This window comes from Podarcis bocagei (assembly GCF_964188305.1).
Source record: "Podarcis bocagei genome assembly, chromosome: 1".
NCBI lineage: Eukaryota > Metazoa > Chordata > Lepidosauria > Squamata > Lacertidae > Podarcis > Podarcis bocagei.
This window is the reverse complement of record NC_138125.1, coordinates 131,433,249-131,457,673: the sequence shown is the minus strand read 5'-3', so window position 1 is coordinate 131,457,673 and position 24,425 is coordinate 131,433,249. Positions and strand designations below refer to the sequence as shown.

General features: G+C 43.6%; 1 protein-coding gene across 12 annotated transcripts in view; it reads left to right on the top strand.

Moving 5' to 3' along the window:
* ICA1L (islet cell autoantigen 1 like) overlaps nt 1–19,207 on the top strand; it is a 28,963-nt gene extending 9,756 nt beyond the window's left edge. For 10 of the 12 annotated variants that reach the window (XM_081183267.1, XM_081183266.1, XM_081183270.1 and 7 more), the window contains exons 5-8: nt 998–1,196; nt 2,309–2,434; nt 3,682–3,780; nt 6,724–6,932. In XM_081183267.1, coding sequence (XP_081039393.1) covers nt 998–1,196; nt 2,309–2,434; nt 3,682–3,780; nt 6,724–6,804 — 505 coding nt within the window. In that variant the 3' untranslated portion in view covers nt 6,805–6,932. Of the gene's footprint in view, nt 1–997; nt 1,197–2,308; nt 2,435–3,681; nt 3,781–6,723; nt 6,933–9,010; nt 9,058–11,697; nt 11,767–14,971; nt 15,182–17,795; nt 17,895–19,058 lie in introns of those variants that run through there. The other 2 variants (XM_081183262.1, XM_081183259.1) reach the window with 2 other exon arrangements.
* Nucleotides 19,208–24,425: the final 5,218 nt, after the last annotated feature.

Genomic DNA, 24,425 nt, shown 5'->3' with positions numbered 1-24,425 from the left:
CTTGAATTGAGACAAGAGTAAGAACACTTCTTCAAAATCCAATGAATCCACAAGTATTAATTTCTCTCTGCTAGCTCCTTTTAGGTGTTCTTTGCTCCCATGTTGAACTACATGAGAACAAGGAGCAAATTGCACCGAGTAGCCTCATGCCTGATGTTGCACATTCTTCCCTTGATATCTGCAAATATAGCACAAATGTCTGTAGTGAGAGGGCCTTTGCGTGTATCACTGTATGTGTGAAGCCTTCTCTGGAATCTGCAGGCAAGATAGAAATTCACTAGGAGAGGGGGGGGGGGGTATGATCTTGGCTGTATCTGACTGGGCATGATAGGTAAGACCAGTTTTTGAAAATGTCTGCATAAGAAGCTTCTGCAAAGACCATTTTGACTAAAAGTGCCCATGCAGAATTCAAATTGCATTCATATATGCTCAGGTTATTATTTGCAAAAATAAACTTTGCTGCAAAATTACGTGACTTGACTCACTATGAAGATATCCACGAAATAGTGTTTAGGATTAATGGATAAAATTCCAATTTTTTAATGGTATTTTCGAAGTAAATGCGATGTACATCTCAGTTGGATAGCGTTTAAGATATTAATAGTCTGGTGCTCTTTATTGCTATGCAAGCTCAACTTCACATGAGCCTCCCATTGAAATCAGGCTGCAGTTTTAAAAAATATTTTTTCAGTATAAAAACACATTTCTTTGTTATAAGGTAAGGGCAGACACAACTATTTACAACAGGACTAGTATTATTTTACTTAGAAGTAGGGTTTTAGTATCACTCATAGTTGTTGTACATACATCATTGAATGCAACACCCTCAACTTTATTTGCTTTTTAACAAGGACGTTAAAATAGTAACATGAATTAAGCCTTTCTCCAATACAAATATTGATGATTGGAACTGCTCATTGTCCTCTATATTCTCTGCCATGTACCACTGGTGTTTTGATGTGATAACTAATCCAGTTCACTTTCCCCCTCACTTCAGGCTAGCTCTTTGCACGGCTTTGTCTCGCCTCGGACAAGAACTTGCAACCTTTAGTCGGAGGGCCGTGTCAGATACTTTGCTTACAATCAATCGAATGGAGCAGGCGCGCACAGAGTATAGAGGGGCTTTGCTGTGGATGAAGGATGCTTCGCAAGAACTGGACCCAGACACTTGCAAACAAATGGAAACATTCAGAAAAGTAGATATTCCCAAAGAAGCTCCCGTTGCTCGGTCCCTGTTCCTGCCAACCTAGCAGTTCGAAAGCACGTCAAAGTGCAAGTAGATAAATAGGTACCGCTCCGGCGGGAAGGTAAACGGCGTTTCCGTGCGCTGCTCTGGTTCGCCAGAAGTGGCTTAGTCATGCTGGCCACATGACCTGGAAGCTGTACGCCGGCTCCCTCGGCCAATAAAGCGAGATGAGCACTGCAACCCCAGAGTCAGTCACAACTGGACCTAATGGTCAGGGGTCTCTTTACCTTTACCTTTAAGATGTCCTAGGCCAGCTTTCCCCAGCCTGTTGCCCTTCAGATGTTTTGGACTACAACTCCCATTATCCCTGACCATTGGCCATGCATCCTGATGTCACGTGTGCAACATTGCGCCCTCCCATCATCCTTGCAAGCCAGTGCCTCTGCCAATGGGAATTGTGATCGAAAAGGTTGGGGTAGACTGTTGTAGGCCCTGTTTCTTCCAGGGATTGCATCTGCGGAAGGATTGGTGATGAGTTTCAAGCACATGCGCTCTCTTCTGAAATCTTTCCACGCTCCATCACACCAAGAAGTGGGAATCCCATATTTATTTGTACTTTAAATCCCCCTGGTTCTGCAGGATAAAATGCACTTTTGGAGATTTCAAGAAAGGAGTTAAAGAGAAAGAAACAAAGACTTGTCCTTAATTAAGAGTAATAACTCCTGGGGTGTGAGTTTGTGTAAATATTGCAGGAATAGGAAGACACATCCTCCTAAATAATCACTGCAGAAATAATTTATTCTTTTGCTTATGTTTGTTTGAATTGGCAAGGAGATGTCCAGTCAGTGCTTCAGCGTGAGAGGAATATGTAGAGTACACACAGATCAGTATACAACATACAAAGAAGCTAATGGGAGTTGTCATAGCACTAATACAAGGTTAACTGTTCCCCCATACAGCATGTGACAAGCCTGATCTTACAGGCTGCTGTGCTTGTGCATAAGCTCATATGATTAGGCTGCTAAGTATAAATAGTGGATTTTAGAGCATGCACCTAAACGAGTGTTGTGCTTATTTGTTTGCTTTCAAACGTCATTTCAGTTTCCTCTTTTATTGTTCTAGGTGCAGATGCAGGTAAGAAATACCAAAGCACAGTTTGATAAGCTGAAGATGGATGTTTGTCAGAAGGTGGATCTGCTTGGAGCCAGCCGCTGTAATATGCTGTCGCACTGTCTTGCTGTCTACCAGGTATCAGCTCCTGTTTTAGATGGCCTGAGGATTTCTGTGCCATTGATGAATGACCTTTGAAGCTTAATGTAGCCTCTTCCTGTGTTCATAATGATCTAGTAGGCGTAGGATGCTTAAGAACAGCTGGCTGATGGAAGTATAAACGATATATTAGGGTACTTCCACATGACCTAGGTCCCATCTGTGGATGGGATGCGGGCGGCGCTGTGGTCTAGACCACCAAGCCTCTTGGGCTTGCCGATCAGAAGGTCGGTGGTTCAAATCCCTGCAACGGGGTGAGCTGCTGCTCTGTCCCAGCTCCTGACAACCTAGCAGTTCAAAAGCATGCCAGTGCAAGTAGATAAATAGTTACCACTGTGGTAGGAAGGTAAACAGCGTTTCCGTGTGTTCTGGTTTCTGTCACGGTGTACAGTTGCGCCAGAAGCGGTTTAGTCATGCTGGAAATCTGTCTGTTGACAAACGCTGGCTCCCTCGGCCTGAAAGTGAGATGAGCGCCGCAACCTCAAACCAGCCTTTGACTGGACTTAACGGTCCAGGCATCCTTTACCTTTACCTTACACATTTAAAAGCAACATCATGCCACTTTATTCTTTGGGGGAAGCTGTGACCGATTTCTGGGAGCTGTAGTGATGTTCAGGGTGCTGAGATTGGTTTAACAGTTAATCCCTCTTTCGAAGCAAGTCAGAGGATAGCAGCTATATGAGGGGAATAGGAATCTCCTCACCACTCTTCGCAGCCTTAACATAACTACAGTTCCCAGAGTTCTTTGAGGGAAGCCATGAATGTTTAAAGTGGTAGGATAGTGTCCTGCAAGTACAGTGCAGATGGGGCCCTTGAGTAGTTAAAGGCAAGCTTTCCCTGTTAACCTTAGAATTAGATCAATTTTTTTAAAGCTCCTGTAGAACACTCAGAAAAAAATGTCTGTTTGTTTTTTCCTCCAGAAAAAGACAACTCCATCCTTGCTCTCTGTGCTATTTCACCTTTTTTCCAAGCTAGCTGCGCAACCACAATTGACTAAAATGTGTCCCTAAATAACAGCTCTGGAGGGCAAGTGTTTCCTGATGATATTTTAAGTGTAGCTTGTCCATTTCAATGCAATCATATAGAAAAAGAATGACATCTATTCATTATTTACTGTATATCCTTTGCTATTTCAATTTTGTGCGCAAAATGATTTTTTAAAAATATCACACACACACACATGTACATACGTATACTGTAAATGTATCTTACTTTGCTTTCTTTAGATGACCTTTTTGCATTTCTGTGAAAAGACTGTTCAAAAGATGAATGAAATTAATGAAGGCTTTGCACATCTCCACTCGTATCATCAGAATGCATGTGAGGTAAAGATATTTTTCACTTAGTTGGTCAATTAAAAAAAACACGCCAGGTCTAGAAAGTAAGCATACTTCATTTTGCTAGCTAGTTTGGGATTGTGTTTCCTTGCTTGTATCCGTTTTATAGCGGAACCTCGGTTGTCGAACGTAATATGTTTCGGTAGATCATTCAACTTCCGAAACGTTCGACAACAGATGCGCAAAGGTCTGTCGGCAATTTCCACTGAGAAAATTGAAAAACTCTCCATGGAAGCCGTTCGACTTCCGAGGCACATTCGAAAACGGAAGCAATTACTTCCGGGTTTTCGCCGTTTGGCTTCCAAAACATTTGGCTTCCGAGATGCTCGAAAACAGAGGTCCTACTGTATTTCAAAATATACTGTTTAGTATTTAGGTCAGTCAGCACAGCATATTCTGTGCTCCAAGTGTATTTTCAAGTGTATACTTAGGCCCAAATTACTCATTTTGGAAAGATAGGCGGCCACTGCCAAGCTGTGTCTTCCTAGCAAAGTGTAGTTGAAAACACGTGTGATGTGATAGCATCATATTAATATCTCCCTGTCTCATGCTGCTTGTGGGGCAGAGGTGTGAAAAAACTTAAGACATGTAATGACATGTAATTCATTTCCCCATCCACAAGTTATGACTTTTCTTTATCTGAAATACGTGGTTTGAGCCTTAGGTGTAATTCCCAAAAAACTTGCATATGAGATAGGATTGGGCTTACAATCACCTGGGAGAAAGTAGTGGTTTGTCTTGCATGGAGACGTCATGACTGCCAGGATATTCTCCTCTATTATTTTAATGTCCTTTTAGTTGTTACATTTAGGAAGGGCTATTCCAGTTTGGAGAGGGATATTTGTACTGATTAGGTCCCTGCTGGTACAACAGCACCTCCATGGCAAGAGATGTCCCAAAAAGCCTTTTAAGATGCATGACTGTCTCGAAAGGAAAAGGAAAAATGAAGCCTTAACTGTGACCATAGTAATAATGTGAAAAAGAAACAAGGCTTGGTAATTCTATCAATATGTGGCTCGTAGAGTCTGCTTGCCTTTCCATGATTCTTAATGTGTGCTTAAGGGTACAGCCCTTTATTTTACACCAGCTGTGGGGCCTTAACACCTGGTATACCTTAGCACTCGGTCCAGTATACCTGGTGGAGCGTCTCCACCTCCACCGTTCTGCCCGGACACTGAGGTCCAGCGCCGAGGGCCTTCTGGCAGTTCCCTCACTGCGAGAAACCAAGTTACAGGGAACCAGGCAGAGGGCCTTCTCGGTAGTGGCGCCCGCCCTGTGGAACGCCCTCCCACCAGATGTCAAAGAGAAAAATAACTACCAAACTTTTAGAAGAAATCTGAAGGCAGCCCTGTTTAGGGAAGCTTTTAATGTTTAATAGGTTATTGTATTTTAGTGTTTTGTTGGAAGCCGCCCAGAGTGGCTGGGGGAAGCCCAGCTAGATAGGCAGGGTATAAATAAATTATTATTATTATTATTATTATTATTATTATTATTATTATTATTATTATAGGAGCCAGTGGGGTACATAAAAGCCGCTGTCAAGACAGGTGCACAAGGGTGGTGGTGTTAAGTTGTGGGCGAACATATCAGATGACACAGCGATTCTTCAAACAGCTCTTGTTTATTCACAGGCCAGGACAGAACTGAACTGAAGGGTTCAGTCAGCCTGCTTATATAGAGCTCCAGTACAATGTAACTGTAACAATTTTCTAAAACTATCCAATCACTGAACGTCACTTTCGATCCCTTACTTGCATAACTATCTACAGTATCCCCCTGCTGGCCCAGGGTGAGAACTTCAGTACATAACAGGTGGGAATATGAACAGGGTTGTGTGATAGGGGTAGGCCTGGTAAGATGCTGCTTAGGAGTACCAGCTTAGCAGATGGATGGTTGTGGCATGGTCCCATGTCTTCTCAGGAGGATTCCAGTTAGGTCCTGGAGCTGGGGTGCTAGCCTGCAGGGGTGCCTGGGGCATCTAGAGATCTGTATACTTGACTCGTGTGACAGTGGGTGTTGTGGTATTGCGTGCTTGTGTGTTGTGCACATTGAGGTGGCATCACATCGCCCTGCCATCCCCTCAGATTAGCCAGTGTGGATTTACTGCTCCATTTGTGGCCATCAAAAGAGCAGTGCCTCTCTCATGTCATGTGACTGGGGGGCAATGATACTGTTGCCAAGGACGTTGGTGTTATGTACTGAAGTTCTCACCCTGGGCCAGCAGGGGGATACTGTAGATAGTTATGCAAATGAAGGATCGAAAGTGATGTTCAGTGATTGGATAGTTTGTATGCAAATGAAGGATCGAAAGTGACGTTCAGTGATTGGATAGTTTTAGAAAATGGCAAGAGTTACATTGTTCTGGAGCTCTATATAAGCAGGCTGGCTGAGCTCCTCAGTCAGTTCTGTTCCAGCTTACAAATAAAGAGCTGCTTTGGAAGAATCGCTGTGTCGTCTGATATGTTCGCCCACAACTTAACAGTTGGAGGCGCGGCTCGTTTTTGCTGTGATTTTACATGCTCTTCCCTCTTCATCCTGTGCAGAGCACATATTGATACAGTGATGTTTCACTGGCATACTGGTGGCATCATCCAGCCCCAGTGTAATTGTGATAAGGAAGGGGTCCAATATAAATCAATAGGTAAATAAATCTAATTACGGAGCATAGTATTTATTCTTTCTCCCTAGAAGATAACCCATCAGATGGGTTACTAGCTTAGCAATGTTCTAATATCAACAGCAAGCTTTCAGCACGTGCAGTACTTGTTTAAAATAAATCACATTAAGGTTTTCTGTTTTTAACTATGGTGGCCTGACAATTATATGTATAGGAAAGCTAATACTCTTACACAACCAGTCTTAGCCCAATACAAGTCTTGTTGGAGGGGATCAAACTATAGACAATTTTATTTTAAATAACAATTTTATGAGCAATTGCAGAAGCTTGTTAACCAATCTACTGAGGAAGAGAAGGAAGAGAATGCGGAAGAAGAGAGTACCCCTGATAAGTAAGTTTTAATGGTTTAACATTTCAGAGAACTAAATAGCCAAAACTGAGCACATAGTCCAGCTTTTTGCATGCCAGGTAAGGCTAAGAAGGGAGCAAGGCTTACTTCATTTGCTGGAGGCCACATGGTGGTGGGGAGAAAGAGGCAGACCAGGTCAAAGGGGTCAGAGCAACTTGTAATTCTTGACATCGTAATTGTTACCATCCTGGTTGCTGAGGGTCTCTGGAGGAGGCTGGCCTACTCATTCCCTTCCTTCATTCTCCAGGCTCTTGCAAGTGAATAAAGATTTCCTTAGCTGGTTCTCAGTGTCATTCATCTCGAGTGGGGACCTGCCAGTGTCTCTCCTCTATTCCATGTAGGGTGTGTTGTTGTTGTTGTTGTTGTTGTTTAGTCGTGTCCGACTCTTCGTGACCCCATGGACCAGAGCACGCCAGGCACTCCTGTCTCCCACTGCCTCCCACAGTTTGTTCACACACATGCTGGTAGCTTCGAGAACACTATCCAACCATCTCATCCTCTGTCATCCCCTTCTCCTTGTGCCCTCCATCTTTCCCAACATCAGGGTCTTTTCCAGGGAGTCTTCTCTTCTCATGAGATGGCCAAAGTATTGGAGCCTCAGCTTCACGATCTGTCTTTCCAGTGAGCACTCAGGGCTGATTTCCTTCAGAATGGGTTGGTTTGTTTTTCTTGCAGTCCATGGGACTCTCAAGAGTCTCCTCCGGCACCATAATTCAAAAGCATCAATTCTTCGTCGATCAGCCTTCTTTATGATCCAGCTCTCACTTCCATACATCACTACTGGGAAAAACCATAGCTTTTACTATCCGGACCTTTCGATTTAGGGTACACTTTAACAACTGATTCCAGGACATTGGTCTGAGGACCATTTTGCAGAAGCTAAGCAGCTCTGGGCGTGGTCAGTGCCTGGATGTGAAAGATGGGCTATAAAGATGCTAAATAAATAAACTGAAATTAACAGAAGAGTCTGCTCATGAGCACCTGGACTGCTTGATGCTCTGTGTAGGATGGGAATTCATGTGCTGCCAGGCCAGTTGGATACACTAGTGCATTGGGGGGGGGGAGCTGCTGTTACTCTCTAAATCAGGGGTCAGCAAGGTTTATCTTGCTTGGGCCGGATTGCGCGTGTGCCCGCAAATTTTGGCGTGTGCAGATGTGATTTTTGGGGTCTGCGTCTGCGCAGATACGATTTCCAACACTGTGGAAGGGAGTCCCCACGCTGCGCTAAACTGGCGAGCAGGCAACTCAGTTCGGGGGCTGGTCAAAAGACCTCAGCGGGCCATTGCCGGCTCATGGGCCTTAGGTTGCTGATCCCTGCTCTAAATATTTGATGCACATGTTGGGCGTCTGCGCTGTATCTTTTACAAGGGCTGTCAGATGTGATCAACTAGGTGAATCCAGAGAGCATGAATACCTTGTTGTGGCAATGGGAAGCTACCTGTTAAGTTGTGGGTGAACATATCAGAGGACACAGCGATTCTTCAAACAGCTCTTGTTTATTCAGAGGCCAGAACAGAACTGAGCTGAAGGGCTCAGTCAGCCTGCTTATATAGAGCTCCAGTACACATAATTGTAACAACTTTCTAAAACTATCTAGTCACTGAACGTCACTTTCGATCCCTTATTTGCATAACTATCTACAGTATCCCCCTGCTGGCCCAGGGTGAGAACTTCAGTACATAACACTACCAACCTACACCCTCCTCACCCCCCATATCCCATTTAGAAACAAACAACACCCACTGGTTTTACAACCCGGGCTGTGGGTTTTCAGCTTTTAAAATAAATTCTTTCTAAAACTAACATAATACTTAAGGGCAGGGCATTTTTCAGCCAGAACTCTTAGGCACCACTGCCATTATAAGAGAACAAAGGTGGCATTTGTGGTGAGTTCCGGCACTTCTTTTTCTAGGGGGAAAACAAAGCACTGCTTAAGGGAAATAGAATGGTTCTGTGCAGATATTATTCCTTGGATCTTGACCATATGAATTCAGAAATAAAAATTGGAATCCTAAGAAAACTTAGCTGGTGATATGCTCTTTTGAACTCATTGGGATTTACTTTAGAGAAGGTATAAATATTTAGGCTTGCACTGCTATGAGGCATTCCTATTTTTACTAATATTACCACAAAGAAATGCTTCCAGTGCCATAAAGCTTGATATGACTGACTTTTATTTATTTTTACTCAAGACTGATTTTACTGGATGAAGATGCCTCTGAAATTCTGTCAGACTCAGGTAAGATGCCAAATATTTGGTTAGATATCTCTGGAACCAGTAACAAAGGCTTTGTGGTGTTTCAGGCCCCCCAGATGATGATGAATATTGGGGGGGGGAGCATTTTTGATTTGCCACTCCATTATTCTCCCCCTTGCATGCGAAAGGTTCCAGATTTAATTCCGGGCATCTCCAGGAAGGGCTGAGAAAGAGTCTTAAACCTGGAGTCTCACTACTAGTCAGTGCAGACATTAAGTAAGCTTGATGGACCAATGATCTAAATCAGAATAGGTCAACCTACTGTAATATTCATTTATTTCCAAATTCATTTATAGAATATTCAAGAGGTGTTCAAAAGTAGAGCATAATACAGTGGTACCTCGGGTTAAGTACTTAATTCGTTCCGGAGGTCCATTCTTAACCTGAAACTGTTCTTAACCTGAAGCACCACTTTAGCCGCTGGAGCACGATTTCTGTTCTTATCCTGAAGCAAAGTTCTTAACCTGAAGCACTATTTCTGGGTTAGCAGAGTCTGTAACCTGAAGCGTATGTAACCTGAGGTACCACTGTACTAATAATAAAGCAAAATTAAAAATATGAAGGCAACAATAATAAAAAAGCTCCAGAAATGTTATGTACTGAGTTGAATATGATCCAAAATGCAGCAGTCTGATTGGTCCTAGAACAATAGGATCCAAAATGCAGCAGTCTGATTGGTCCAGGAACAATGCAGCAGTCTGATTGGTCCTAGAACAATGCAGCAGTCTCATTGGTCCGCAGGAGCCACCCAATCCAGCTCCAGGTGGAAGTGAATCCACAACCTGATTGGCCTACAGGAGAATCCCGGAATTAGCCAATCACGTGGGGCCCATTGTGTAAATAATGTATATAAAGCAGATATTTTGGGGGGACTTCCATTTCCTCCTCACCACTATGAGCTGAATAAAGAGCATGAAATCCACTCTCGACTCCGAGTATATTTCAAGAAATAAGCTAGTCTAAGAAGTCAAAAGAACTAGGCTATCATAGATAAAAGCATGTACTTATAATAATAATAAATAATAAATAAAATTTATTATTATATTATTATTATTATTACTTGAGTCACAGTACGGTTTACTGCAGGATCATGCAGCACCATCACCAAATTATCCACAAATCTAAGTGATAAGGATGTGCGTAGCGGGAAAGGCAGCTTCTCAGATACCCTGGTCCAGGGCTACATTTAGAAGTGGTAGGGAGCCTTTTCTGACCAGTGGGCCAGATCTTAATGGCCCTTATGGGCAAAAGTTTGCAGGTGAGTGAAATTGCACACCTGTCAGTCACCTGACACCATAGCCCTTTGTAAGTTCCCTGTGCTGCTGCTTAAACCTCCAAAAACCAGAGGTTTGAAGAGGAGAGCAGGGATGTTTAACAAAGGGCTTTGAAAGAGCCTCACCCTGCTGTTTGAGCCTTTGGTTTTTGGAGGTTCAAAGGGCAGTGCTGGGAGGGAGAAGCGATTTCCATTGAATAGAAACTACTGTCCACTCCTTGAGCAAGGTACACTTACACCACCCGTCAGCTAAAAGAGGTTTAAAGACTGTCTCAAGGCAAATCTAAAAATATGTAGTATAAACACCAACAGTTGGGAAACACTGCCCTACGAGCGCTCCAACTGGAGAACAGCCTGTACCAAAGGTGTCATGGGCTTTGGAGACACTCGAACTCAGGACACAAGGGAGAAATGTGCTAAGAGGAAGGCATGCTTGGCAAACCCTCACCATGATCAACTCCCACCAATGTCCCCACTGTGGAAGGACGTGTGGATCCAGAATTGGCCTCCACAGTCACTTATGGACTCATTGTTAAAACTGTGTTTATGGAAGACAATCTTACTCGGCACACAAGCCAAAGCAGGCAAAATGCACTCCTATTATATTATTATTAAATTTACATTTATATCCCACCTTTTCCCCAGTCCGGTACTCTAGGCAGTTTACAGATTAAAATACAAAAACATATATGAAATAGAAAACGCTAAAAACGGAAAAGCTTATTGCTACATTGAATACAGCCCTATGCCTTTAGACAAAATAGAATGTTCTTTTTGGCTTATCTAAGGCTGCAATCCTATACCCACTTACCTGGACATAAGTACTATAAAACTCAATAGATTTACTTCTAGACAGACAAGCATTGGATTGCAGTATAAGTTACATGTGATAAAATTGAAAAACGGGATAGGGATGCGGTGGGTATAATATGTAGATATAAGGATGGAGCGTGGAATATTCTGAGCGATAAAGTGAATGTAAAGATTTGTTTCCCAAGGTTGCAAGGACAAAACTATTAAATACTAAGAGCTATATCCAATTAAGTCATACCCATTAGACATATTTAAATCAGGGACTTGACTAACTTAGGCCCATTGATTTCAGCGGGTCTACTCCGAGTATGACTTAGTTAATTACATCCCACAATATGAAGCTTTTACTGGTATTTTTGTGTCTGATTTTATTTGTTGCACTATAGTAGTACATTCACTGAGATGATGTAACACCATAAGCAGTATTATAATGGACAGTGTTGAACCAGATAGATTATTTAGAAATTTCTGCTTGTGATTTATACTTTCATATTTGATACAAGTATTTCCAACGGTATTTTCTTCTGGTAATCCAGGGTCAGATGAAACAAAAGAGAACCTCTGTCAGATGAGCAAATCTGCTGATCCATGCATCCCTGAAAAAGGTAATAATTCTCAATCTGCAAAAAAATTAATGCTTCATTTTATACATTTATTCATTTAACAAAATATATGCTGCTTGATTGCAATAAAATGTCAAGATGGTTTGTATGAAACATTATAATAGCTATCTAAAATAATAGAAAATTAATATATTAACACTTTCCTTTCACAATGGCATTCTCTGTGTACAGAAAATAGCTGTATTGTGATGCGTTAAGGACAGTGTGATTGCATTTTTCATTTGATACTGGGTGCCTGGGCTATACAGCTTGCTTCATATAGTAAATATGATGATGGGTGGGGGGGACAGAGGTAGACACCATGTTCTCTAATGCCCCATTGTTTTAACAACAATTTGCTGAATTCATTAATACCTTTTGCGATCTTTTTAGTTGCATTCAGTGGCGTAGCGTGGGCTGTCAGCACCCGGGGCAAGGCAAGTAATTTGCGCCCCCTAACCCGTGGATTTGCGCCCCCTAACCCTAACCCCCAGATGTTGCGCCCGGTGCCACCGGCCCCCCCTGCACCCCCACGCTACACCACTGGTTGCATTCTCTACAATTCTGCCTCAATTCTTTTTCCTTTTCTTTTTTTGCATATTCTTTAAAGGAGTGAATTAGTGGACTGTCTTCTCTTCTGTGGTTTTAAGCCTCTCTTTCTTTTTACTATCTCTTAATGAATTAGTGTGGCCTTTTGGTCTCCACTATCAACTCCACATTTATAACATCCGCCAACCTCTCTTGCTCCTCTTGACCTGAGGAATCCCATCACACTAGCAGCTGTCTTGCAACTTACCAGCTGGCTTCAGGCTCGCTGAGTTTAAGTTGGAAAAGGGACTAGGAAATACGGGTAATTTTCATGCGGTTGCTAGACAACCAAGCAGTCATTCCCTGTCGTTTCTCAGTTAACAGGAAGTATTAGTAGATGCCTCTATGGTTGCTGAGTAACCACTTGCAATCCTCTCCACTTCCCCCTCTGTCACTTAAGTTTTAGTGGCCCAGCTGCCCTGAACTTAGCAGAAAAGTACTACAGCTGCTGCTATTACACTATAATTTATAGCGGCAGTAGGAATGCTGCCTAGAACACTACTGAGCTGTTTTTTGTTTGGCCCAGCCATAGCTACCTTAATTATTATTTTTTCCAAAAAAAATTATTGGTTTTCACAATATTATAAACAAACAAACAAACACACACACAAGACAAACAAACATAAATCATAGCCTTATTGAAAATTACACTTATTAACTTTGTTAAGTGACTTCCTCGCTTCCCCTTGGTTGAATTTCATTGCATGTCCTTTTAATGGTTTTCCAAATCCCAATTTTTATGAAATTTAACTTAAACATTAACATCCTTAAATCTTCACCTTATGGAATTAAACATATTAATTCATCACTTAACATAAATAAAATCCTAAGCCAATTAAGTATCTGCAAGCTTGCAGTCTTTAAGCACAATGTTTTACAAAAGTAGTAGAAGCTATCAGCTGTGTTGATGTGGAACAGCATCCGCTTCTGGATGATTGAAAATAAAGCAGTCATGAATAGGAGAGTACCTGAATAGGGGCAGAGGAGTGGTAGATCATTCTTGATTAGGGGAAAAAACACCTCTAATATTCATTTACACTGGACAGCAGCTGGCTCACAAAACATCCTCCCTCTGTCTCGCCACACCCAGCCCTCTTTGCCGAGAACTCAGGCACAGTCATTATATCTTACTTGGGTTCTGAACCCTCTTCTTTTCATGAATGTAGGATTGTCCAGGCATTATCCAGCCCATTTCCCTTTCCTTGCTACCAGTTCGTTTTCGTCTTCCTGAAGCACAGGAGGCAAAGTGGCTTTGCCAAAGGCCATTCCATAGCGTTTGCTGCATCCTCAGCTGTTGAGGCCGCAAGCCAAATAGCACACACAAAGACAGGCTTATACCCTAAAAGCAGCTCTCTTCCAGCTACGGCATCTGCCAGTGACTGAGGCTGGCAAACACAGCGCTGAACCTGAGAAACTTGCATGCCACAAGCTAGCTCCATGCAGACTAGACCCGAGTTGCCTACAGGCTGAGGCACGTTTGAAGGCTGTACTTTTCTTCATAGGTGTGCTAAATAGCTTTCATCTTTTAAGCAACTGATCTAGAAGAACTGATCTTGCTGTTGAAAGTTCTCTCAGGGTTTGAAATAAGGGAGTCACTTTAGTAAAGGTAAAGGGACTCCTGACCATTAGGTCCAGTCGTGACTGACCCTGGGGTTGCGGCGCTCATCTCGCTTTATTGGCCAAGGGAGCCGGCGTACAGCTTCCGGGTCATGTGGCCAGCATGACTAAGCCACTTCTGGTGAACCAGAGCAGCGCATGGAAACGCCATTTACCTTCCCGCCGGAGTGCTACCTATTTATCTACTTGCACTCTGACATGCTTTCGAACTGCTAGGTTGGCAGGAGCAGGGACCGAACAATGGGAGCTCACCCCATTGCGGGGATTCAAACTGCCGACCTTCTGATTGGCAAGTCCTAGGCTCTGTGGTTTAAGCCACAGCGCCACCCGGAGTCACTTTACAACCTATTCAATTAGCCTGTCAGTTTGTTTTCATGGCACTAATATTGGAGAAATGTATTTGGGAAACGTGTAGATGATAACCAAGCCATCAAGTATTTCGAATTCTTACGTACCAGGACTTTTCCATCCCTATATCACTCTGCAAGACTTCATTAACTACAATGCCTTGGCAGTAACAACCTTTGGTGGTAAGTTGTGTAAGAAGTAGAAAGTTCAATTTATCTCAGCCACCACACTTCTCACTCCAGTCAACATGTAGCAACTAATTCTGTGCCCAAATTCTTTTACAAAACTAACAAAACACTCTGTCAACTAGTTGTAAAAGCAGGTGTGTGTATCTATCTCCCACTTCTTTCTGAAACAGCCAAGTTTCAGGATTTTCATTTTTAAAATGACCTTGTGCAGTCTTTGCTACTGGCTAGGAGGGAAGACTTTACTTATGTGGCAAGTTTCTCAGGTCCAGCTCTAGAATCACATTGTGCAATCACTGGAGAGCTATGCAAATTAGAGATCATTTGTGGTATGTTATTGTATATTGATATACTTGAGAACAAAGAATGACTGTATTGCTAAATAACTTTTCGAGGCAAAAGTAGGCCCAAGGGGAAGAAATAGGCTGCTATTCCTTTACCATCATCTTTTTATTTTACATTTATTTCAGAATTTCCAACAGATTCTTTGGAAGAAGATTTTGAGAGAGATTTTTCTTTCCTGGAGAATTTATCAAGCCCCAGTTCTTCAAGCAGAGGAAATATTATTCAGGAATGTCCCTTCATGGATCTCCCTGTTCAGGAACCTGCAACAGAGGCAAAATCCCTAACTCACGCATCTGTATTTCTGCCTTCACAGCTCCTCGATTTTGGCCTTCATAGTAAGTATTAGGAAAGGCAGTTTTTTAGTAACATAAATGGAGGAGAAACATGATTTAGCAATGGATTGAATGAGGGGAATGAACAAGACAGTGAAGCTAATGATAAATACTAAGGCCATGTGACTGTCAACTGGTGATGTCAATGGATAAAGAGTGTCAATGAACAGAGAAGGGCGTGGGAGAAAAGATTAAAAGTATGATCTTGGACATATTGAGCATGATAATGCACCCGAACAGAAACATCAGGGAGGCACTTAGATGTGGGATTACATGGAGAAAGTTATGGGGAAGAGAGGTGGTGATAGATATGTACATATATATATTTTAAAAGTTTACTGACTCAGATTGCCTACATAATTGACACCTGCATACCATACAACTTTTTCAGGTAAAAAAACCAGGACATGCATCTTCTGGGATGTGCTCCCAGGAGAGTCACATGACCCCGAGACTTCCGGGTTGGCGCGATCGGGAAATGGCGGATTCCCTCCGAGCTCCGGAGGGAATCGGCTCAGCGGTGGATGGGTCTTTGCCGTGCCGGCGACACGGGGACCCTTAAAAACCGCAGGCGCGGAAGCCTGCGGACTGAAGACTCGGCGGGTGCCTTAAGCGCCCCCCCTGATTCGCAATGAGCCTTTTTAAAGGCTACGGAGGGGATACAGGGGACGGCGTGGCACTGAGAGTCGACCGCTACCGCCGCTGAGCGAAGCCGCGAGCCATAACTGGAGAGCGCTGACTTCCTTCCTTGAAATTCGGACTGAAAAAAGAACCCGTGAGTAATTTGGAACTGAACTTTAAAACTTTTACCTTTTGAATTTGAGACGACCGGGGGGTGTGCTAAAAGGAAGTCCCCACACCCCCCCTTGCAGACGATCCAGAGCAACGAAATAAGAACTAAGCTGGAGTGCCCACCCTGTAAAGGGTGAGTTCTAAAAAGACAGTAACTTCCAAGATTTAGAAAGGTAAATTTGAGCAGGAGAGTGGAGTGTTGGAAGAGTCTTTGTTTTGTGGTAAACAACCCTCCCTCCCGGGCCCGGGAGCGACCTGCTTTGGAGCCTGTATAGAGGAGCAGAATTTGACAGCTGTCAAAAGCTGTCAAATGGACTATTAATAGTGAAAAAAATTGCTGTTTAAGACCTCTCCGGATTAAAAGGAGTTACAATTGAACTAAAATTTTGAGAAACAAAGAAACAATAATAGGACAGAGGATTGTTGGAGAAAAGGTTACTCAGTAACCAGATTCCCTCTAGGGGGAATTCTGTGGAATTACAATGGCTGTGGGTGGAAAGATACTGAGAGAAATCGAAAGAATGTTCTCACTGGTGGGAACCCTACAGGAGCAGACTACAGCTATGAGTAAACAGTTGACGACCTTGGATTTGGAAACAAGTAGTTCTGCTGAAAGTAATGAAGGCCTGAGTGAGAAAGAACCCACAGCTGAATTTGAAACAATAAACAAAGAAGAGGAGAAGACAAAACAAGAAAGAGAACAAGTTATCTGGGAAAGTACTAACCAGAAGCTGACATCTGGAGAACACAAGCAAGGAGACTATTGGATTAAATCCATTTTAAGCCTACGAAAGATACAGAAGATGAAAGTGGAGGCCCTGGGACTTTATGGAATTCAGGAGCTCGAAATAAAGAAGTACAATTGGGGCCTCCACATAGACTTTGATTTTGACTATCAGCAAGACTTAGGCCTTGTGGAAATTCCTCAGCAGTTGCCTTTAAATATGGGAAGAGACTATGGACTGATTGGATTGATTGTTAAGAAAATCTTTCGAGACTCGATGATAGACAAAAAGGACTACCAACAAAACCGGCGGAGAGGGGCTAAAAGAGAATTGAGAGCCTCGGATATCCGGAATCCAGGCTAAAAACTGTTAATTTGGACATGTCTTGGGAAAGGACGCAAAGCGGGGAGGGGAGGGAGGGAAGAATCAAATTTAAACAACACTCAAGACCAGGGGGTTTAGTATTAAGAAAATTATGTAAGAAAAAATGAGAAATCGAGGGAAGAGAATTGGGTTCCAACTTAGGGAAAATTTATTTTTGCTTTTTATAAAAGGACTAATATTAAGATGGAAGAAATGCCAACTTGCTGACATAAGTTTGGGAATAGGGATGCAGGGGAGGGGGTGGGGGGAAGTCAAGGACTAGGGTTAGAAAATAAGATTTTCGGGAACTATACATGTTTGTTGTTTTTTATGTTTGTTTCGGTGTGTTGTTTGTGTTTATATAAAATGTGAAAACCCAATAAAAATATTTAAAAAAAAAAAAAAGAGAGTCACATGACCCACCAAACCCCTGTCGGGGTGAGAGTGCATCACCCAAAATGGCCACTGCGATCTCATGCGAAATATTAGCATGTCCCCCTTCCCCCTGCCACCGTGACACTTGGCAGGCATGCACCTTCTGTTCCTTGAATATTTGCTAGTCCCCCAAATCTAAACTTTTGCCATAGTTATTATTGATGGTGTAGAGGTGGGCTTACCTGAACAGCTGTAAGCATTAAGAAATTAATCGTTATCTGGGTTTAGTCGTGAATGGAGCAGCGTGTGTTAAGTGGTACTGTGTCAAATTAAGACGATCTTCCTGTTTTCCCCTCCCGGAGGTTGGATCGCACAGTCAGAATTTCTAGACCCTTTCTCCAAACCAGAGCCTGAGAAGCAGCAAGGACCTTCACAAACCTCACCAAAGATGCCACAAAAGTGTAAGTGATATATTTCACACAAATCCTTTTGTGGGGTGTGCATGTTCATTTTGTGCAATGTAGAGGGACGCGGGTGGCACTGGGTTAAACCACAGAGCCTAGGACTTGCCAATCAGAAGATCGGCGGTTCGAATCCCCGCGACGGGGTGAGCTCCCGTTGCTCGGTCGCTGCTCCTGCCAACCTAGCAGTTCGAAAGCACGTCAAAGTGCAAGTAGATAAATAGGTACTCTGGCGGGAAGGTAAACAGCGTTTCCATGCGCTGCTCGGGTTCGCCAGAAGTGGCTTAGTCATGCTGGCCACATGACCCAGAAGCTGTACGCCGGCTCCCTTGGCCAATAAAATGAGATGAGCACCGCAACCCCAGAGTCGGCCACAACTGGACCTAATGGTCAGGGGTCCCTTTACCTTCACCTTAGCTTCTGAAAAGGAAAGTAATCCTGACAACCGTAATGTACTCTGATTCCCCTGGGTGAGAAATCAGCTCTTTAAACAGAAGCTGTAAAGGCAAGTTTGAGGGAGAGATACAAATGCGGATTCCCCCCCCCCCCCACACACACTGAGCATGAGGTGAAACCATCGTTGGGACAGGGCAGTGTCCAGTAGAAAAAAAAGCCCCTCTAACCCCATTCTGGTCTTCCACTTTAAATGGCAGCCACAGTAGCTTCATTATATAAATAAAATTCCCAAGGAAAAGTAACTGAATTATATGTAATGCTTGCAGTACTAACCAGACAACTTGTTTTACTGTCCATTGACCTTGATTGTTAGGAATACTTGTCTGTTTATTAAATAGTTTTTTTTAAATTAACAACTATTGTTTCTAAGTGGCTTAAAAGGATACAGTAAAAAAAGTAAAAATCACCAAGCCACTCATTAATTAAGATGAAGGAAGAAAATGTCTGAGCAGTAAAAAATATTTCTTAAAAGCTCTGTGTAGGTCAGGGGTGTCCATTCTTCAAAAAGGGCCAGATTTGATGAAGTGAACATGCGTGAGGGCCGATCTTTTTCTAAGATAATTTTTACCCCTAAGTTGTTGATTTTTTTTAGGATTTGATCCCAATAGATAAACTGCCACAAGGGCCAGATGAAACCCTCAAAACAGACTTTGGACATGCCTGGTCTAGGTCAAACAATGAAATCGGTTTCTTTTACCTGTATTTCAGCTGTGGAGAAGACTAGTAGCCAAGACATGTCAGCCTGGTTTAGTGCCTTTGCAGACTTGGACCCTCTTTCAAATCCAGATGCTGTTGGACGCTCGGATGATGATCTCCTTACTGCATGAACATGAACATAAAACTACTTTGGTATGAAACTACCATGTCCTTCCAAGAGAGACCTTAAGACAGTGTTTCCCAACCAGTGTTCCGCGGCACACTAGTGTGCCGCCGGACGTTGCCTAGTGTGCCGTGGGAGGGAGGCGGGCGAGTCGGGCTAATCCTCCGGCCCCGCTCCCCCGGGGAACGTGCCCCGTCATCCGCTTCTGCCTTGCTCCCTGTGACAGGAATTCCCCAAACTGCATCAGCATCTGCCGCTTGCCCAGCAGCCCCGGCGCTGCCTTGCGCCCGGCGCCCCCGCCATCCTCGGCGCAGGGAGCGAGGGGCGCGCAGGCAGGCGCTGCCCGGCGGAGCGACGGCTCCTTCCAAGCGGCTGGCAGTGTCTGGGCATGACTGGCCTCCCGCCTGGTCCCGCGGCGGCTGCAGATGCGGCCGAAGCAGCGCAGGGAAGGAGACGCCCGGCCGCCCAGCCCAGCCCCGCACGCTCCAACTCTCTCTCGGCGGCCGGGGAGCGGGGCCAAAGCGGGCCCCCACCTGAGTGGCGGCTGCGTGAGCCAATAGGCGAGCTGGGGCAGAGGGGGAGGCGGGGCTCCGGAGAACAAAGGAGGGAGGGGGCACCCGGGAGAAGGGGGCGGGGCGGGAGGAGCGGGGAGCGCGGCGCTGCGCCCGGGACGCCCCAGTTCCGCCGGGTTAGAAGCCGGCGGCCTACCTCTGCTGGCCATGGAAGGCAGCCGGGTCTGGATCGCGCCCCGAGAGTGGCGGGGTCCGCGCACAGCCTGCCCTCCAGGCTGGGAAGTGGCTCCTAGGCTCCGCCTGAAGCCACGCAGAGCCCGCAAGGCGCCCTCGGCGCAACTTGGCCGGGGCAAAAGGCGAAGCTCTGGAGGGAAAGGCGGCCGGATTCCCCTCCTCGGCGGGTCCGGTGGTCTCCCGCCTCCTCTGAGGAAGGGTCTCTTCTTCAGCTTTTCTGATCCTTCGTGGCCCCGTTGGGAGAAGCCGAAATAAATAATGGCCGTGCCATTAAAGTTCTCTCTTTTATAAAAGGGATCCTAATAGAATCGTAGAGTTGGAAGGGATCCCCAGGGCTATCCAGTACTGTACAACCCCTGCAGTGCAGGAATCTCAGCCATAGCATCCATGGCAGACAGACATCCCACCTCTGCTTAAAAACCTCCAAGAAGGGAAAAACCTCCCGAGGGAGACCATTCCCCTGTTGAACAGCCCTTACCAGCAGAAAGTTCTTTCCCATGTTTAGTCAAAATCTTTATTGTAACGTGAATCCACTGGTTCGAGTCCTACCTTCTCTACCTTCTATGCTGTTACTATTTTTTTATTATTTTTTTACATAAGTAAAAAGTGACCTTTCCCCATCTGGCATGGTGGTGTGCCTCGAGATTTTTTCCATGAAACAAGTGTGCCTTTGCCCAAAAAAGGTTGGGAAACACTGCCTTAAGACACGGTTGCAGACATAATCGCAGACAAAGAACATCCATGTTGTCCATGAATATCAGGAGTGTAAAGACCACCTATGTTTCTTGATTTCATGATCATTTCCAATGCTATAAAACTTTACTAATTACTACTGCAGAAATGTCTTACAACACAATTAATTAGGATTTCACCCATAAATTCAATAAATGAAAGTTTTAGGAAGCTGGGCAAACTATATTATCTTTACCATTACAGATAGATAATTAGTGTTCCTTACGTTAAGTCCTTGGCGCATATTTTTGCTTAATCACTTCTTGGACTTTTGCCTTCTTATATTTCATCTGTTCTTGAAGGACAAGCAGTGTAGACAATACAGTTATATGCATATCTCATCATAGTTTTCCAAACCTTTTTCAAAATGCCCAGTACATTGTAAAAATCCCTATATTGCATATATAAGCTATTTTTAAAGTACCTGTGAAGGATAGATAAATAAGTCAAGTATCTTGCAGCTACTGAAGATCAGTTATGCTAAGAGGTCCAACTAGAGTGCCGCAAGCCCTTTATAACCTGGAAAAGGTGCATCTGGAGGATAATTAGGATAGAAAAGTGAAGTTAAATGCTTCCCGGCCAAAGTTTCCTTGTTGCTTTTTTCTCTGAAGAGTTCCAAATTCATGTTGCCCCCATCTAGAAACACCACAGAGAGAAAACTTGCTGGCCACTTCTCGGGTCTCTGTTGTCCCTCCTGAACATGCTTTTGATGTTACAAAGGGCTGTCTGCTGATGTACCGCCTATCTTAGAAAAAGAATTTTAAAGCACCAGAACCCTGCATTGGTTGCCTGTATTGGCAATCTGTTTTCCACAGTACTGATCAATTATTTGCATCGCTTAAGAAAGCAAACATACCTAGTACTGAGTCTGCTTTCATCTGTTATACAAGTTCATTATTTGGAAACTGATTTCTAAATAATCAATGAACGGTATAGCTCCCCTCTATATATAGGGAAATGTTAACAGATACATAATGCTTCATATTTAAAGATATATTCTATTTAGAGACATGCGCCTTTTGAATTTAAATTGGTAGCTCATTCTTCTACTTGTGATTGCTTGCAGTTTAATAAAAAATGTTACAGAACCATCTCATATAAATTGTCATAATTTGGTGAGTACTTTTAGAAAGCACGAAGTGTCCTTTAATTAGAAAAAAATATATTTCGCTAGTTATTCTGGTAATCAATTAGTGTAATAAATATTGTTTGAAAGTAGAAACATCATAGTATTATTCTGCAACAGACTTGTTGATTATTGTTGTCAAATATGGTTACATTTCCATTCAAGTTTTGCATTTAGACCTAGTTTAGTGTCACATCTTATCTATGTAAACTTCCTGGCTGCTTTTGTGGAATTCTGGTCCCATTCTTCTTCATTATATAGTATGCTATATTAAAGGATTTTTGGGAAGATAAGAGACTATTGCTGTTTGCAAAGCTAGATGTGATGATATGAAAAATTATACTTCTATGAATAAAAACTTTCCCAGCTACGTTTTAACATCCCTTATATGAGTGAGTAGAAAGACTCCTCCACTTGGAGTGTGCCTGTAAGGGAACCGTTTTATATCACTTTCTTTGGGCTTCTGAAGTACAGCACATCCTTTTCTGGGGCTCTTTGCAGTCTTTTGCTTACTGCGAGATATAGACCTCATCCTGGGAATTGCTGCTTGTTAAGGTGCTGAGAGTTGTTCAGAGACCCCCTATTCCCTGAGTTCCCTGGGAAGAGGGAGTGACTATGAAATGGCTCTGTGACTCTGTTAGGACTTCATTCTTAGTGATCTAGTTCAGCGCTACTCAAATTGGTGGCCTTACCAGCCCAGATTGGTAAGGGGCTTTGGGGACCAAATATTATACCAGTCCTTGGCACATGGGGCGGTGTGAGGAGCAGGGAGATTGTCATTCTGCCACATCAGATCAATTGAGAAGAACGCGCAAACATATACAATCCATAGCTCTGGGAGCTTTTAAAGCATGAATGTGGAGTATTGTAGTATATGGAGGTCCGAAAAAGTTTTGCTATCTGTGTATATGAGGGAAAGAGAGAATGTTTCATGGAATTAATTGAACGTACATTACATCAATTTCCCTTGCAGTGCAGATGCTCACCCTAAGCACATGTGAAGTACAATCCTATGCAAATTTACTGAGAAATACCACTGATTTCAGTGCTGCTTACTCCAGGTACATATGCAAAGGATTGCATTGTTATTTGTATATTATTTTCAGTACAATTCCGATCTAGGGGGTTTAGCTCTTGCCTGTCGTTTTGCATTTAGGAAGAAGGCAAAATACTAAAACTCAGAGGCTTTTAAGAATAACAAAAACAAACTGTTTCCAATTAAATGCAAACATTCTTTTTAAAAGCACAGGACACAGCACTTTAAAAAATATATGGGAGCTGGCCTTGAATGTAGATTCTTATTACTCTCCATTTGGCGCCGTCACTGCCATCGTTTCCAAACCAACGTTAAGGACAAAGGTAGACTAAGTGGCTGGCAGAATTCAGAGATGTCTTCCGAAACGCAGATGCCAGTTTCTCATACAGAACAAGCCACTTTATATCTAAATGGGGTGCAATCATTTGTTCGTCAGATTTCTTCCACAGATAGGCAGAAAAAGGATTAGAGGGGATTTGCAGAATTATGGAATAGGCATGCTGTTAAGAGTTGACTACTCAGAGTGTTGGGTTAAGCCTTTGCTCCTCTTAATCTATGCCAGCATTATAGCAAATCTCTTACATGCAGACAGTAAACAAGGTAGCAATATGGCATGTCTCATTTCTGTTGTTTTGATGTCTGGTTTCTTTTATTTGGTTCTCGGGCAGAGCAGTCCTATACTCTAATTACCCAGGGTGGTGGGTGGGGAGGGACAGAAAAGCCACTGCATTCTATATGCCGTCAGCCACGAAGACCAGGGAAACTCGCCAGAAAGCAAAGAAAACGAAGTGAAAATGTCAGACACGCCTCCACTGGCCCTGGAAACACCACCAGTGGCAACAACCAATCAGGGACTGCATCAGCGGTGACACGCCTACATGGAAGGAGCGAATGAATTCACAAAGACAAGGGCATGTCCTCAGCACACACCCAACTGCATAATAATAATAATTTATTTATACCCCGCCCATCTGGCTGAGTTTCCCCAGCCACTCTGGGCGGCTTCCAACTGAATATTAAAAACAGTACAGCATCAGACATTAAAAACTTCCCTAAAGAGGGCTGCCTTCAGTTGTCTTTTAAAAGTAAAATAGTTATTTATTGCCTTGACATCTGCTGGGAGGGCGTTCCACAGGGCAGGCGCCACTACCGAGAAGGCCCTCTGTCTGGTTCCCTGTAACCTCACTTATCACAATGAGGGAGCCGGCAAGAGGCCCTTGGCGCTGGATCTGTGTCTGGGCTAAATGATGGGGGTGGAGACGCTCCTTCAGGTATACAGGACAGAGGCCGTTTAGGGCTTTAAAGGTCAGCACCAACACTTTGAATTGTGCTTGGAAATGTACTGGGAGCCAATGTAGGTCTTTCAAGACCGGTGTTATACGGTCTCGGCGGCCACTCCCAGTCACCAGCCTAGCTGCCACATTCTGGATTAATTGCAGTTTCCGGATCATCTTCAAACGTAGCCCCACATAGAGTGCATTGCAGTAGTCCAAGCGGGAGATAACTAGAGCATGCACCATTCTGGCGAGACAGCCTGCGGACAGGTAGCGTCTCAGCCTGCGTATGAGGTAGAGCTGGTAGACAGCTGCCCTGGACACAGAATTAACCTGTGCCT